At 36.6% G+C, this 15047-nt stretch overlaps 1 protein-coding gene across 3 annotated transcripts in view; it reads left to right on the top strand.

The window, feature by feature from the left end:
- The first annotated feature begins 2233 nt into the window (after nucleotides 1-2233).
- SANBR (SANT and BTB domain regulator of CSR) overlaps nucleotides 2234-15047 on the top strand; it is a 61636-nt gene continuing 48822 nt past the window's right edge. Inside the window, exons 1-4 of one of the 3 annotated variants that reach the window (XM_045828658.1) lie at nucleotides 2234-2483; nucleotides 5103-5261; nucleotides 12347-12530; nucleotides 13370-13463. In XM_045828658.1, coding sequence (XP_045684614.1) covers nucleotides 5112-5261; nucleotides 12347-12530; nucleotides 13370-13463 — 428 coding nt within the window. In that variant the 5' untranslated portion in view covers nucleotides 2234-2483; nucleotides 5103-5111. Of the gene's footprint in view, nucleotides 2484-5102; nucleotides 5262-11591; nucleotides 11705-12346; nucleotides 12531-13369; nucleotides 13464-15047 lie in introns of those variants that run through there. The other 2 variants (XM_045828659.1, XM_045828660.1) reach the window with 2 other exon arrangements.

The raw sequence follows: 15047 nt of genomic DNA, 5'->3' as shown, positions 1-15047 counted from the left end.
ATTATCTGGCCTCCCCCTTTATGGTTAAATTGTAGCCAATGGCATATAAGTGAAATGATATATGTGACTTTTGGGTCATGCCTTTTAAAGTCCTGGGGCATGCATTTCTTGCCTTGTCTCCCATTTCTTCCATGGGATGTGGAAATGAGTGGACATTTTGCAGCCACTTCAGATGCCACAATGGAAGTTGTGCGTAAAGGATGACAAAGCGGCCATGCCATCCCTGTACTACCACCTCTACTGTTACTTAAGAGACAAATAAACTTGTATTGTGTTTACGATCTCTTTGTTAATGCAACTTAGTCTATACTGAACCTGATAGAGGGATAGATAAGCTTATGAACACAGAAGAGTTAGACTTGATGAGGAAGGGAACGTAGGTGAGACACTTAAGTTTCCCAGTCTGCATAGAAGACCTCAGGAAGGAATATCTGCACAATGCCAAAGAAAGATTCTTACTTGGTCAAAGGTCATTGAGTCTAGTGAGTTGGCTATTTGGACTGGAAAGAGTCACATAAACTTTCTCTGACTTTAAAATGAAAAGATGGAAGAAGTTGATTTTTCAAGGCTCCTTTCTGGCTCTGTCATTCTGTAAATGAATATCGTTCTAGAAAAGACTGGAGACAGATGAGAATAACCTTCAAAGATTAAGCACCTGAATTAATCCCCCAGAGATTAATATGTGGCACAACACCTGGAGCAGATGTTATGGATGGGGTCCAGTTGTAGAGCTCTATTCTCTAATGTGTTTGTTTGCAAACTGGCTAATTCATTTCTTTTTGTTGAACCTTGCTAAAAGCAAGGAGCAGTAGCCAACACAAACTTACATTCTGACATTTTCTCAACTACTCCCCTCAGAGCTTGATAATCTGCCTTCCAAGTTAACACAGGTGACACTTTCCAGCCTGCAATATGTTTCTACCTGTCAATGCCATATAGATCTTAGATCTGTTATTATAGCACACCACTTTCACAAACAACTTTCCCTTTTAGGGACTCCACTAAGCTTCTGAAACAAATAGGTCAAAAATTACTGTAGCTAAAGCAAGATAAACACTTTTCTCTCATGTAATAGTCCAGAGGTAGGCTGTCTAAGGCCTGTGAGTCAGCTTTGCTTTACATGGTAATTCATGGCCTCAGTTCTTTCTATGTTATTGCTGTTCAGTCTGTTAGGGGTCCTTATTCTCCTGAGTTCAGCTGGCTCACCACCATCACAACTAGGTTCCAGCCTGTGTGAAAGGAGAAAGAGGAAGTAGAGAGCAAATAGCCTCACTTTAGAATTTACTTAACTTCACCCTGGCCAGGTAGCTCAGTTGGTTAGCATGTCATCTCCCTACACCAAGGTTGTGGATTCTAGCCCCAGTCAGGGGACATGCAGGGACCAACCAATGAATGCATAAATGAGTGCAACAACAGCAATCAATGCTTCTCTCTGTCTTTCCCCCCTCTTTTTCTCTCTAAAATAAATTTTTAAAAAAGAATGTACTTAACTGATATATTTGTGGGACAAAACTTTCCTAACTTTAATGTCATCATGGAACAAAACTAGTAAAAAGATTTGCAGAAAGTCACAGGTGATACAATTGGAGAAAAAACTTATTTTCTGCAGTTAGCTACTTTATCATCAGATCTCATTATATAATTATTCATTTGAATAGGGCTTTACTTTTTCTGTCCTTTCTGATTCTAACATTTAGTTTTGGTTCTCAGAATAGGCACATTCCAAGTGACAATTTAAAATATGACATGTAGTATTTACAAGACTGGGCCTTACATATCTTACTAAGTTCCCAGTGGTAATCACAATAACACACGCATGCTGAACCTATTAATGTGAATACAACTCAATTTGTAACCCAGAGTTATTTACATTTTTCAAGAGAAGCCTCCTGAAAAAGAATGCTTAACCCAAGATACTCTGTGTCTCTCAGATCGTACAGTTTTGCCATTCCACATACGTAACCTAAGCAGCTATACCAAAATGACCTGGACCGAAAACCATTTCATCCATTCTTTATACGAGTTCCTTATCTCTCCCGTGTTCCCCCTTTCTTCTGGACTCAGAGTTGGTCACCTAAGCTCGGGTTCGAAGGTCTGGTTGCTAAGAGGCAAGACGCTGGGAGGGTGGGGTCGCTGCACTGCGACAAGCCTAGGAGTGAACACCAAGAGGGGGCAGGGGAAGGGCCGTGGTAACCGCTAGCTGCAGCTACTTGTTCGGCTCCCTCCTGCCTGACAGGAGCTCGTCGCTCATTGGCTCGCCCTCTGTGGCGCTGGTCTGCGATTGGTGGGACGCTGTTGGGCCTGGCGCTCCCCGGCCCGCGGCCGCTGGTTTCCAAGCCGCGCAGGGCGTTGCGTGAGGGCTCGAAGTGAGGGCGGCGGCAGGGCTGCGGGTCAGTTCGCGGGAGCTTCGTGGCCGGAGCGCTGGCAAAGGTGGCCGCCACAGGTGACCGAGGTGCTGCGAGGACCGCCGCGGCCCTGTTGAGGTGAGCAAGATGCCTAGGGGGTCTCCGGCGCCGGCCCGCGGGCGGGAAGTGCGACGAGGGGCGGTTCCGCTGCCAGACAGCGCGATCCCGCTGCGCGGCCTCCACCCCTGCCGGGCCGGGCCGGCCGCGGTCCCCTAGCCCAAACGCCCGCCAGCGCAGCTCGCAGCCCGCTAGCCTTGCCTGCGCCTCGTCCCCCTCAACCCGTCCCGCCCGCCCACCTGCCGAGGGAGTCCAGCTTCTGTCCCCACAGCCTCATCCCTCCGCCCGACGCCTTTGTCCGCTCCCTACCGGCTCCGGGCCCGGAGAGTTTCAGCACCGCGGGGGATGAAGGTGGAGCGGGAGACGGAGAGGGCCTGGGGTACCCCGAGGACGCGCGGCGCAGGGACTCCCTGGGCTGAAGGTTTGCAGGGCTGCGGACTATTCATCCTGGGTTTCTAATGTTATTTTGCGTTCTCCTTCCTAACGAAAGCCAACCGTCTCCGCTCGCATTTGAGGTCAGGCTTCTCCCCTGGTGCCGAATGACTCGGTGGTACCTCCCACCAAAGGCCTTCGACCTGCCCGCCCGGCCCCCCTGGCTTCCCACCTTAGCACTGCTTAGGGGAAATTGTCTCTACAGCCCTTCTCAGTTTCAGAAAAGCAGAATCAGATGTCAGTCGGGGACCTATGTTGGTCTTAGATTGGTCTTACAGATACATTTAAATACACCAAGCTTGTGGGAATGGAGAAGAGAACATAAAGTACATTCTTAAAATGTGTTGTGTATTAAACAGATTTTTTTTTTATTTCTGGTAAATACATTTCAATTTAAACATTAACTTTTAAAATATATTTTGTCATGGATAGGGCTAGATTTAGTGATAGTGTAATCTGAGCTTCAAACTTTTCTTTTTGTCGCAGTTTTTGATAAGTCTGTACTTTTTTTTTTCCCCAGAATGGGATGCACTATGACATCTGTTCTGAGAGTTTATGTGTTATTAAGGACTATCCATCAATGCTAGGCCTGTCGTACTTACATGCAGACTCGAAGAGATGCTTTCTTAAACATTCATTTAACTGGAATTAATACTGGGCACCGGTTGTTTGCTTGGTATGATTCAGTTGTATAAAGAAAATGTTAACAGAAAAAAATTTTCACATCTAGATGATTTAAATTATTCTTATTTTTAAACATGTATATTATATTTGAAATATACATACAAGTTTTAAGTATTTGAACAGTATTTTTATAAGTTAACAGGTGCCTACACATTGAAGAACACATTAAATATTTTTGGAATTTTAAATAATTTGGGGGGAAAAAAAAGCACCCAGTTCCTTGCCCTGAATTCTGTTTTAGACTGTTTTCTACTAAGGCCCAAAGAAATGATTAAAAGAATACCCCATGCCCTAACATACTTCTCAAATAATGGAGATAAATTATTTACTGAGCACCTTTTGTGTGCCAGATAGTGTGCTGGGTGCTTTATATATTGCTATTTAATCCTTACCATAACTCTAAAGGTAGGTATTATTTTATTTTATTATAGCTGAGACCACTGAAAGTGGTAAAAAGTGGATAAGAATCTAGATGTGACTTTCTATTTATTTTGTCAAGAGTGTACTTCATTGAAAAGTTGCTGTCTCTTTTATCTGCCGCATTTTATCTGCCACACGATTTGTTTAATCTGAAGATCTCTGGTAGGTAATGTTGCTACTACAAACATATAGTCCATACTGTGTGCTAGGTAGCTCCGTCCATCCTCAAAAGTATGAGGGCTAGCCACTATTTTTTGTTTTACAGATGAGGAAATTGAGGCATAGAAATAAGTAATCTGAACCATATAATACTAAGTGCTAGAACCAGATTGAAAATTTGGGAAATTTGGCTTCAAAGTCTATATTCATATTCACAATGTGATTCTTGCCCATTAACAGGGTAACTCCCTGGTTGCTAAAAAGCTATGATTTTAGAGTACTAAATGTTTTTTTTTACTTCTTTTTAACACTCATGCAGATACATGTAGGATAACTTTATTATATCTACCACCTGATGATAGATGAAATACTGCTATTTGTGACAACATGGATGGATCTTGAGAATATTATGCTAAGTGAAATAAGTCAGTCAGAAAAAAACTAAGAACCATATGATTTCACTCATATGTGGGATATAAAATTGAAACTCATAGACACAGACAGACAACAGCATGGTGGTTACCAGAGGGAAGGGGGTGGGGGGCTAATAAAAGGGTAAAGGGAGACAATTCTGTGGGGACAGAAGATGATTTGACTTTGGGTGGTGGGCACACAATGCAATTTACAGATCATATATCATAGAAATGTATACCTGAAACCTATATGACCCTATGAATCAATGTTACTCCAATAAATTTAGTAAAAAATATATTTTTTGTATTATACTTTTAATCACATGTTTATCTGTCCATCCTTCTATCCATCCATCCACTAAGTTGTGATATTAAAATACTATTATATTTGAAGAGTTTGAGCTATATATTTTGTGTTAAATCAGTTTCATTTTTCCTTTACATAGTAGTAGATAATTTTTAGGAATGAATTACAACTGATTTATAATGTTCTAAAAACATTTGTAAATAAATCTGTCTTTTCTATCTATAGTTGCAAAAGATGAGTCGTGGATATTCAGAAAACAACAATTTCCTGAACAATAACAACCAAATGGTGTTGGACATGATCCTTTATCCATTAACTGGAATCCATCAGACCATTAACTGGGAAACTGTGGCAAGGCTTGTACCTGGGTTAACACCCAGAGAGGTAAATAACAGTCTCACAAGTCTCTACTGAAAAAATCAGAAGTGATCAGTTTCTTTATTTATTTTTTTAACCATTAAAAAAATTATTTTTATTGATTGATATTTAGAGAGAGAGAAGAAGAGGCAGAAGAAGGGAGGAGAGAGAGAAAGAGAAAGAGAGATTGATTTGTTGTTCCACTCACTTATGCATTTATTGGTTGCTTCTTGTATGTGCCCTGACTGGAGATTGAACCTGTGACCTTTTGGTGTATCTGGAGGATGCTCTAACCAACTCAGCTACCCAGCTGGGGCAAAAGTTATCAATTTCAAGGAACAAGCAGAGAGAAAAAAGGATCTGTTTTACATGTTTATACACCTGAAAATTCACTCACAATATCTTAATCAATAGAGGGTTTCCTGTGAAATTATGGGTAGATAAAATTTTTGTAAATAATATTTTACATTATTAAACACATAATGCTATGAGTAATATTCAACTATTTAAAGGAAAAAACTTAAAACTCCCAATATTGACTTAAATTATTTTATCATAACATACAATAAACTAAATGAGTTCTAACAGTACTAGGTATAAACACGCCTATACCACCATAAACCTAATTTACATATTATAGACATAAGTAAAAACTAAAAACAACACAATTCAAACTAATAATGCTTACTTAATATGATAAGTTTAATGTTTTTCCTGAAATTAAATTGCTGATTATTACACAAATATTGTGCAGTCTGTTGTGGCACAGAATTTTTTGCATGCAGCCATGACTGCCATGTGCCATTCAAAGCCTTCATTCTTTCTCCACTTTTCTCTCTTTAACCTACTAATGAAGCCTTACATTGCACAATAACATTACTTGCCTTGCCTTGCCACTATTGCACCTCTCCTACAAGTCCCTTCCCTACCTTTGTCTTTTTTTAAAATTAGCCTTGGACAATTTAAATGTTTCTTGGCACAATCTTACTTATAAACAGACAGCAAATAGGCAGTGAAATAATCTGTTATTGTGATGATCTAGAGGATTTTATTAATATTATTATACTCAGAATAAAAACTTAGAATCTAAAAACTTCTATAGGGAACTCTTTGATTTCTGATCATTTGTCAATGAACCCAGGCTTGAGAAACACTGACCTTAGAATTGTTGCTATTAAAAGGAATCTTGCAGTGGGTGAATCATCTCACAGCTCTAGAAGTAGAAATGATATCAGTGATTTTTCCCAGTATTTTTGAAGCTTTTTCACCTCTGCACGACTCATCATCATATACATTATAAATACTGTGGAATTGGTGAATGAACCAAGTTATACCCTCTTCTTTTTACAGCTGAAAAAAAAAAGGAACTGTTCTTATCACTTGCCCTCAGTTATCAGTCTTTGTGAAATGATGTTGAAACTTATGTTTTAGAGTATATTATCACTCCCTAATTTATACATTATCACCTTTAGGATTTTTACATGTTAGACATTAAAAGTTGAAAAAATAATACACCATCTTTATACCTTTAATATGGGTTTGGCAATTCTAGGATTTGATCTCTTTATGTAATTTTTTGTGACATTTAAAAGTAGGTTTCAGGCATCATAATACCTCACATTATAGACTGTAACATACATCTCCTTAAAATAAGGACAGTATTACATAACCACAATACCTAATACCTAATACCTAATCAAACCTAAGAAAATAACTCTACCATATCATCTAATATCTACTGCATATTCAAAATCACCCAATTGAGGATTTTTAATTATATTTATTGATTATGCTATTATATTTGTCCCAATTTTTTCCCCTTTGCCCACCTCCACCCAGCACTCCCTACCCCTTTATCCAATCCCCACACCATTCTTCATAATCATGGGTCATTCGTGTAAATTCTTTGGCTACTCCATTTCCTCTACTGTACTATACATCCCTATGGATATTCTGTAACTACCTATTTGTACTACTTAATCTCCACGCCTCTTCACCCATTCCCTCACAGTCCTCTCCCATCTGGCAACCATCAAAGCACTCTGTATCCATCATTCTGTTTCTGTTCACTTGTTTGCTTAGTTTGTTCTCTAAATTCAACCATTGACTGATTTGTATTTATTGCTATTGTATTGTTCATAGTTGTGATCTTCTTTTAAATAAGTCCCTTTAATATTTCATATAATAATTGTTTGTTGATGATGAACTCCTTTAATTCCTTCTTGTCTGTAAAGCTATTTTTCAGCTCTTTGATTCTAAATGATAGCTTTGCTGGGTAGAGCAATCTTGGCTGTAGGCACCTGCTTTTCATTACTGAATATTTCTTGCCAATCCCTTCTAGCCTGCAAAGTTTCCATTGAGAAATCAGCTGACAGTCTTGTGGGAACTCTGTAGGTAACTGGTAACTAACTGCTCTCCAGTTGCTGCTTTTAAGATTCTCTCCTTATCTATAACTTTTCCCATATTATTTATAATGTGTCTTGAAGTGGACCTCTTTGTATCCATCTGTTTGGGATTCTCTGTACTTCCTGGGCTTGCATGTCTATGTTCTTCACCAAATTAGAGAATTTTTCTTTCATTATTTTTTCAAATTGGTTTTAAATTTCTTGCTCTATCTCTTCTCCTTCTGGCACCCCTATGATGTAAATGTTGGAATACTTGCAGTTGTCCCAGAGGCTGCTTATAGTACCCTTGGGGGGTTTTTTTAATTCTCTTTTCTTCTTGTTCTGATCAGTTGTTTTTCGCTTCCTTATGTTGCAAATCATTGATTTGATTCTCAGCTTCATCCATTCTACTGTTGTTTTCCTGTAAATTGTCCTTCATTTCAATTAGTGTATCCTTCATTTCTGACTTGATCTTTTTCATGCTGTTGAGGTCCTCGATAAGTTCCTTGAGCATCCTCATAGCCAGTATTTAACCTTTGCATCTGATAGATTGCTAATCTCCATTTTGTTTAGTTCTTTTTCTGGAGTTTTGATCTGCTCTTTCATTTGGGCCACATTTCTTTGCCTGCTCATTTGGCAGCCTTCCTGTCTATGTTTCTGTGTTAGGTAGAGCTGCTATGACTCCTTGTCTTAGTATTGTGGCCTAATGTAGTAGGTGTCCTTGTAGGTAGGGTCCAGTGGCACAGCCACCCCTATCACCCGAGCCTGGTACTTGAGATGTGCCCTTCAGTGCATTGAGTACACCCTTCTTTTGTAGTTGAGCCTTGATTGATGGTGGCAGGTCAATGGGAGGGAATTACCCAGGCCAGTCAGCTGCAAGGACTGGCTATGACCACTTACCACCAACCTCTGCCCTCTGTGGAGGATCAGCTATGCAGGGGCCGCTTGGGTGTGGTCATAAGTTGAGTGGAACAGAGTCTCAGGAAATCTCCCAGGGCATGGCAAACAGTGTTAGCCAGGTTAGTGGAGTCTCAGATCTGGCACCTGCCTGCTGGCTCTGTGGCTCTGTTTCGGGAGGCTTCAGAAAAGAGACAATGACCTCTGCCTACTTTTCTGTCTGGGAGAAAATTGTCCCCCCGTTCTTGCCTTGATGCCAGACACTTCAGTTTCTCCCTGTAGGCCACTGGTGGCTTTCAAGCTGCTACCCTGATGCTGGAGCTCGGAGGGAGTGAATCTGAGTAAGTCCATGTGCAGGCTGTCTAAGAGGCACTGCTTGGGACTCCAGTAGTTCCTTTCACCAACTCAAACCCTAGAATTTATACAGCCAGAATTTATGTGAGTTTATCTTTGTGGCACTGGAACCCTGGGCTGGGAGCTTGGTGTGGGGCTGGGACTTCTCAATCCCAAGATATCCCTCCTGAATATTTACCCACTGCACATGTATATGGGACCAGTCTGTTCTGTGTCTGTGCCCCTCCTACCAGTATGAATGGATGTGGTTTCTTTAATTCCATTGTTGTCAGACTTCCATTCAGCTTGATTTCTGAAAGTTCTAAGTGGTGGTTGTATAACATTTTAGTTGTAATTTTGGTGTGGTTGTGTGAGGAGGTGAGTGTGTTTATTTATGCCACCATCTTAACTGAAAGTCGAGGATTTTTTTTAACCAAAATACAACTACGTAGTGAATCAGACCATTTTTAAGTAGTATTAATTTTTACATAATTTTTATTACTAAACATAACGTGTCCTTAAAGAATACACACCCACAAAGATAATAGCAAAAAATCAGAATTTATTAATTTCACCTCAGCTAAAGTATATATATACCTTATATATATCCTTCCAGATTCTTTTCTATATATGTATGAAATCTTCATGTAGACTTATAACAAATGTAGTTTTTTGCTGCATGCTTCTTTACTTAATATATTGTAAATATCTTTATGGGTCAGTTAATTAATAGAATTCTATTACAGTGGATGGAGTATACTATTCTTTTATTTGAGCTATATCATAATTTTCTGAACCAGTCCCTTTTTTTGGATAGTTAGGCTATTATTTTCAACTTTGACTGCTACAAATACCACTTTAATAAACATCTTATTTTCCTTTCTTTAGGGGATAGTCTCAGCAGCAGAATTGCTTGATCAGGGTGCTTGTGCATTTTTAAGGCTTTGTTACACATTGCCACCAGAAGGGTTATCCATGTTATACTCTAGTCAGCATAGCTGAGTGCCTGATCCTTGCACTTTCTATATAAGTATTATTTATGTGTATGTGTCTTCTCAAAATTCATATATATATATATATAAGATTTTATTTAATTTCGGAGAGAGGGGAAGGGAGGGTAAAAGAGAAGCACAGAGACATCAACATGAGAGAAACATCAGTTGGTTGCCTCTTTGTATGTACCCCTGCCAGGAACCGAACCTGCAACCCAGGCATGTGTCCTGACCAGGAATCAAACCAGCGACCTTTTACCTTGCAGGACAATGCCCAACCATTCAGGGCTCATTTATATATTTTTTAATAAATGCTGTCTCATTGCCATTTTAATATAACCTTTCTTTAAATCCTGAAGAAGTTAAATGTTTTATATTTTTTTGTTCCATGTCCTTTTTCTATTTCTGGATTTGTTACTGGTATAATAATAGTTTTGTGTGTATTAAGTATGTTAACCCTTTAGCTTATTTTTCTGTTTGTTTTCAGCCTATTAAGTTACTATAATAGCCACTTATATTCAAATGTTGAAAAGTTTATGTTAAAGTTTATGAATATTTTACTTTGATATCTGCCATTTTCATCATGCTTAGAAAATTCTTCTCACCTGATTTATACCTGTATGTTTTTGAGTCTTATAGTTTTAACTCTTATGTTTGGTCTTTTATCTATTTGAGCTAATTTTTATATATGGTGTGAGGTAACCTCATTGTTTTGTAATAGATATGTAATTTTTGCTTAAGAAAGGAGAGAGAGGTTGGAGTTCAACCTGATTGTTTTGCACATAGATATGTAATTTTTGCTTAAATACAAAAAAGGTATATTTTAAATTTTTTATAGTTTATTTGCTTTTTAAGCAACCATGTACTCATTTTGAATATCTAGAGTTTATCATTTTCTTGTTTTTAAACTGCTAGAAATTGCTGTAAGCTTTGTTAAATAAGTCTATTTATATTCAGTTTCCAAATAAGCTATAAACTTTACCTAAAAGACCAAAAGAATCTGTGTTTTAAAAGTTACCTTCCACTTTCTTTGTGTTACAAAAAATAAACTCATTTTGTAGGAAAAATGGATCCAGTAATATATCATTTATATTCTTTTATCTTCTACACGTGAACCTGTACATATTTCTAATTATGTTCTAGCATGTTTCTCTTTTTTCCCAGACTTTCAATAGTATTTTTTTCAGTACTCATAAACAAATATTTTCTGTTTCTCATTTATCATATTACTTATTTTTATTTAATTTTAAGACTTAGTTTAAAGAGATGAGAATATCAATTACCTAATATTTCAGTCCACATTTACATATCTTTTAAAGCCTTTTAAAAAAACTGTTACTTCCCTTTTCAAAGACTTGAATAGGCATTTGTGGTAGTAACTGTGTAAATAATGCTTCCTGAAAATAGCGCTTAATATCTAGTGGGTACTTGTTAAATATTTGTGTAATAAATGATTGATGCCATACCCAATGCATTATTCATTTAATATGTACGTATACATGGTATATATTTTTCTCTCTTTTTTTTGCATCTCCAAATTACTTAGTCTTCTATGGGAGTTACCATCCACTTTAATGTTGATGAGATTTATAAACAGATACTGTAGCAGTGTTGTTTGATCAATACCCACGGTAAGGAAGGCATTTTATGTTATCACCCAGAACACACATAGAAATGACATTTTTGTGAAGGAGTACTTAGCTTAATGCACTCTTGATATTTTATAATCTATTCTATTTTATTTTTTCCAGTGGCTAATCTGGACCTTCTCAGTTGATTTCATGACTAACTGATGGGTAAAGGGAAAGCACTGCACTAGAGCAAACTATGTCCGAATATGTGGCAATGAAGTATTTTGTGCAAGGTGAACCTCATTGTTAGTAGGAGAAAGTCTTTTGTTATTTTAATAGAGAAAGTCTGGTGTCACAAATCAGATACTTTTTGGTTTAGTTTCCATTAAAGGTTAGAGTTTAGTCTTATTCCTGGTGGAAACTCAATATAAAACTATTATCCATTGTTTACTAAATTATTTAAATTGTCAATTGATCATAACAGCAGACCACAGGGAAATATGGCTGATAAAGGCATTCTTCATTTTTCTACAAGAGCATAAACATACCATGCCTTTGGGTGGTTTTTAATCAATAAAACCAATCAATAAAAAATAAATAATTATAGTTACAGAAAAGTATCTTCAAATATCTCAATAGTATGCAAAACTATATATCCTCATTTTTTTAATTTTGTATTTTTTATTTTTTTTAAAGATTTATTTATTTTTAGAGAGGGAAGGGAGGGAGATAGAGAGACAGAAACATCAATGTGCGGTTGCTGGGGGCTGTGGCCTGCAACCCAGGCATGTACCCTGACTGGGAATCGAACCTGCGACATTTTGGTTCTCAGCCCACGCTCAATCCACTGAGCTATGCCAGCCAGGGCTTATATCCTCATTTTTAAATTACAAAAACTCCCAGACCCACATTTTCTTCTTTTTATATTGTTACAGTGCGCAAAAAGGTTTGAGGAACTGAAGAGCAGTGGAAGTTCACCTGTTGACAACCAGTATAGTCTCCTAATGGCTGGAGAGAACCCTGTCGAAACTTTGGCAACATATATCAAATCCTCACTTCTTGATACACAGGGAGAATTTCAGGAGACTTCAGTTGGTCAGGATGCAGTTTCCAAAACAGGTAAGGTTTTAAAGCAAAGTGCAGTGTTTGTCCTTTAATTCTGCAAAATATTATACATTCCAGTCATCTTTTCTTTCTTTATTTAAAGGCAAATATAAACTGTAATAGAGAAATCTACTAGTATGTGTATCTTTTTAAATTTTAGAAATTTGTCTTTTCTGTATTTGAAAAAAAATTTAAATGTTAATATACAGGTGAAATACTTTTACCAAAAAAGCTCTTTACCAAAATTTACTTCTCCAATCTGTTAGCCTACTAATGTCATAAATTTTGGAATTTGATCTATATGTTTTACTTAAATTGTTTCTTTGTTTTTGTTTTTGTTTGTTTGTCACTAAGAGAATCTTGCTTGTTTCTTGTGTTAATTTTTTTTGCAGCTACTCTTTATTGCAGTCAACAACAGCTTTAAATGACACAGTGGCAGGGCTGAAGAGATGTTTCCACGCTTGCTTTGAAAATAACAACTGGTTTTAGCAATCTTTGTAGGGGGAATTATTTCAGTCTCAGCAGCAGCAGTCAGAGTATTGATATAAAACTTTACTTCAGGAAGAGAAATTTATACTGTTAGCTTTGAGCATTTGACTCTGTCTGTACATACCACATCAGTATTTATTTTTAACTTCATTATAATATTAGCAATTTGTTATCCCTTTTTTGTACTGTTTCTTCCATAGACCTTTGGAAATATTGAGGGATATGCCACCTGACCAAGTACCATCTTAACTAGCCTTGAAAACCATGCATTTACAGTATAACCATTCAATAAGTGAAAACTATTCTGAGCTAGAAATGCTAACCTACCCCCTTTGTTTTTGTATGTGTTTGTTTCTGTATTTAAGGAAGACATAGTATAGCTTCCACAAGGAATTGTTCTTCAGAAAGTGAAAATTGTACTACTCGTAATGGTGGAGAAAAGACTGAAGAATCTGAAGGGTAGGAGGCTGGTTCTTTGCTAGATAAGATTTAATATGAATATCAACTTAATATATGATTGGTGATTGTATACATCAATTACCATAATTTAGGAAATACCACATTACACAATTGCCAAAATAATTGAAATCAGTTTAGTTCATGTATTGAACTATAAATAATTGTTTAATAGCTAAACATATGACTTATTTGTGTTATTTATAAATTGGACTAGTTTTTCATTTAAAAGATTCACTTTTATTTTGTGAATATTAGAAACAACATCTATTAACATAAAACTTTAAAAGTAAATTTTAAAATCCAAAGAAAAATCTGTCATTGGTTCTCCATCTCTATTTTAAAAAACTGGATATGTATTTTAGAATGATATATTTGAATATAATAAAAATTATAGTACATCTTTCAATATATTACAGGTTTTGATAGTTTTGTATTATTTTGTGTATTTTACATACAATAAACTGAACATATTTTAACTATTTACTTTGATGAGTTTCCACAAATGGGCTCACCAAGTAACCATCATCCAAATGAAGATATAGAACATTTTCACTGTCTCTGGAAGTTCCTTTGTGTATTTTCAGTTTAGATAGTTCTTTTATAACAGATTTTTTTAACATGATTTTTTTAAAGATTTTATTTATTTTTAGACAGAGGGGAGGGGTGGGAGAAAAGAGGGAGAGAAACATCAAAGTGTGGTTGCCTCTCACACGCCTTCTATTGGGGACCCATCTGGCAACTCAGCATGTGCCCTGACTGGAAATGGAACCAGTGACCCTTTGGTTTGCAGATTGGTGCTCAATCACTCAATCCACTGAACCACACCAGCCAGGGCTAACAGCTTTATTACCATATAATTTATATACCATAACTTTTACCTTTTTTGAAAAGGTTCCAGAGATGGATGGTAGTGATGATTGCACAACAATGTGAATGTACTTAATGCCACTGGACTTTACACTTAAAATGGCTAAGATGGCAAATTTTATGTTATGTATATTTTCCACAGTAAAAAAAAATCACCCTTTTAAAGTAATTTTTTGTTTATTCACATAGATTTTTTATATTTTTTTAACTGATAGGTTTGTTTGTATGGCAGAAAAATTTCATCAGATAATTTCTCTACTGGAATTACCTAGTATTGTGGTCCAAAAAGTCACACAAACTTTATGTTTCATTGTAACAGTGATTACCTGTTAATATTTTGACCATAATTTCTTTGGAAGAACAATTTGCCAAGAGTTAAATTCCTTTGACTTTAACAGACTGTTGATTAATAATCCCTTTTCTGATAGCTCAATTTTATTTCAAATGTAATTAACTAATTAATTAATTACTTTTAATTTTTAAATGCACTTGACATTCAGTATTATTTTTTCAATTGCAGTTGATATTCAGTATTATTTTATATTTGTTTCAGGTGCATGGCATAGTGGTTAGAACAAATGTAATTTTTTAATTAGAAATTTATCAAGTTGAATTAAACACACATTAAATTCCTACTGTAGGACAATGTATCTCTTCCTATTTAATCTTTTCCTTTTGTAATGACATGAAGGCACTTGTGGATCACACTAATGATTC

Source organism: Phyllostomus hastatus, unplaced genomic scaffold (genome assembly GCF_019186645.2).
Source record: "Phyllostomus hastatus isolate PE091 unplaced genomic scaffold, TTU_PhHast_1.1 phas_scaffold_78, whole genome shotgun sequence".
Classification (NCBI taxonomy): domain Eukaryota; kingdom Metazoa; phylum Chordata; class Mammalia; order Chiroptera; family Phyllostomidae; genus Phyllostomus; species Phyllostomus hastatus.
Note: the sequence above shows the minus strand (reverse complement) of the source record. Positions and strands in the feature narration are given on the sequence as shown.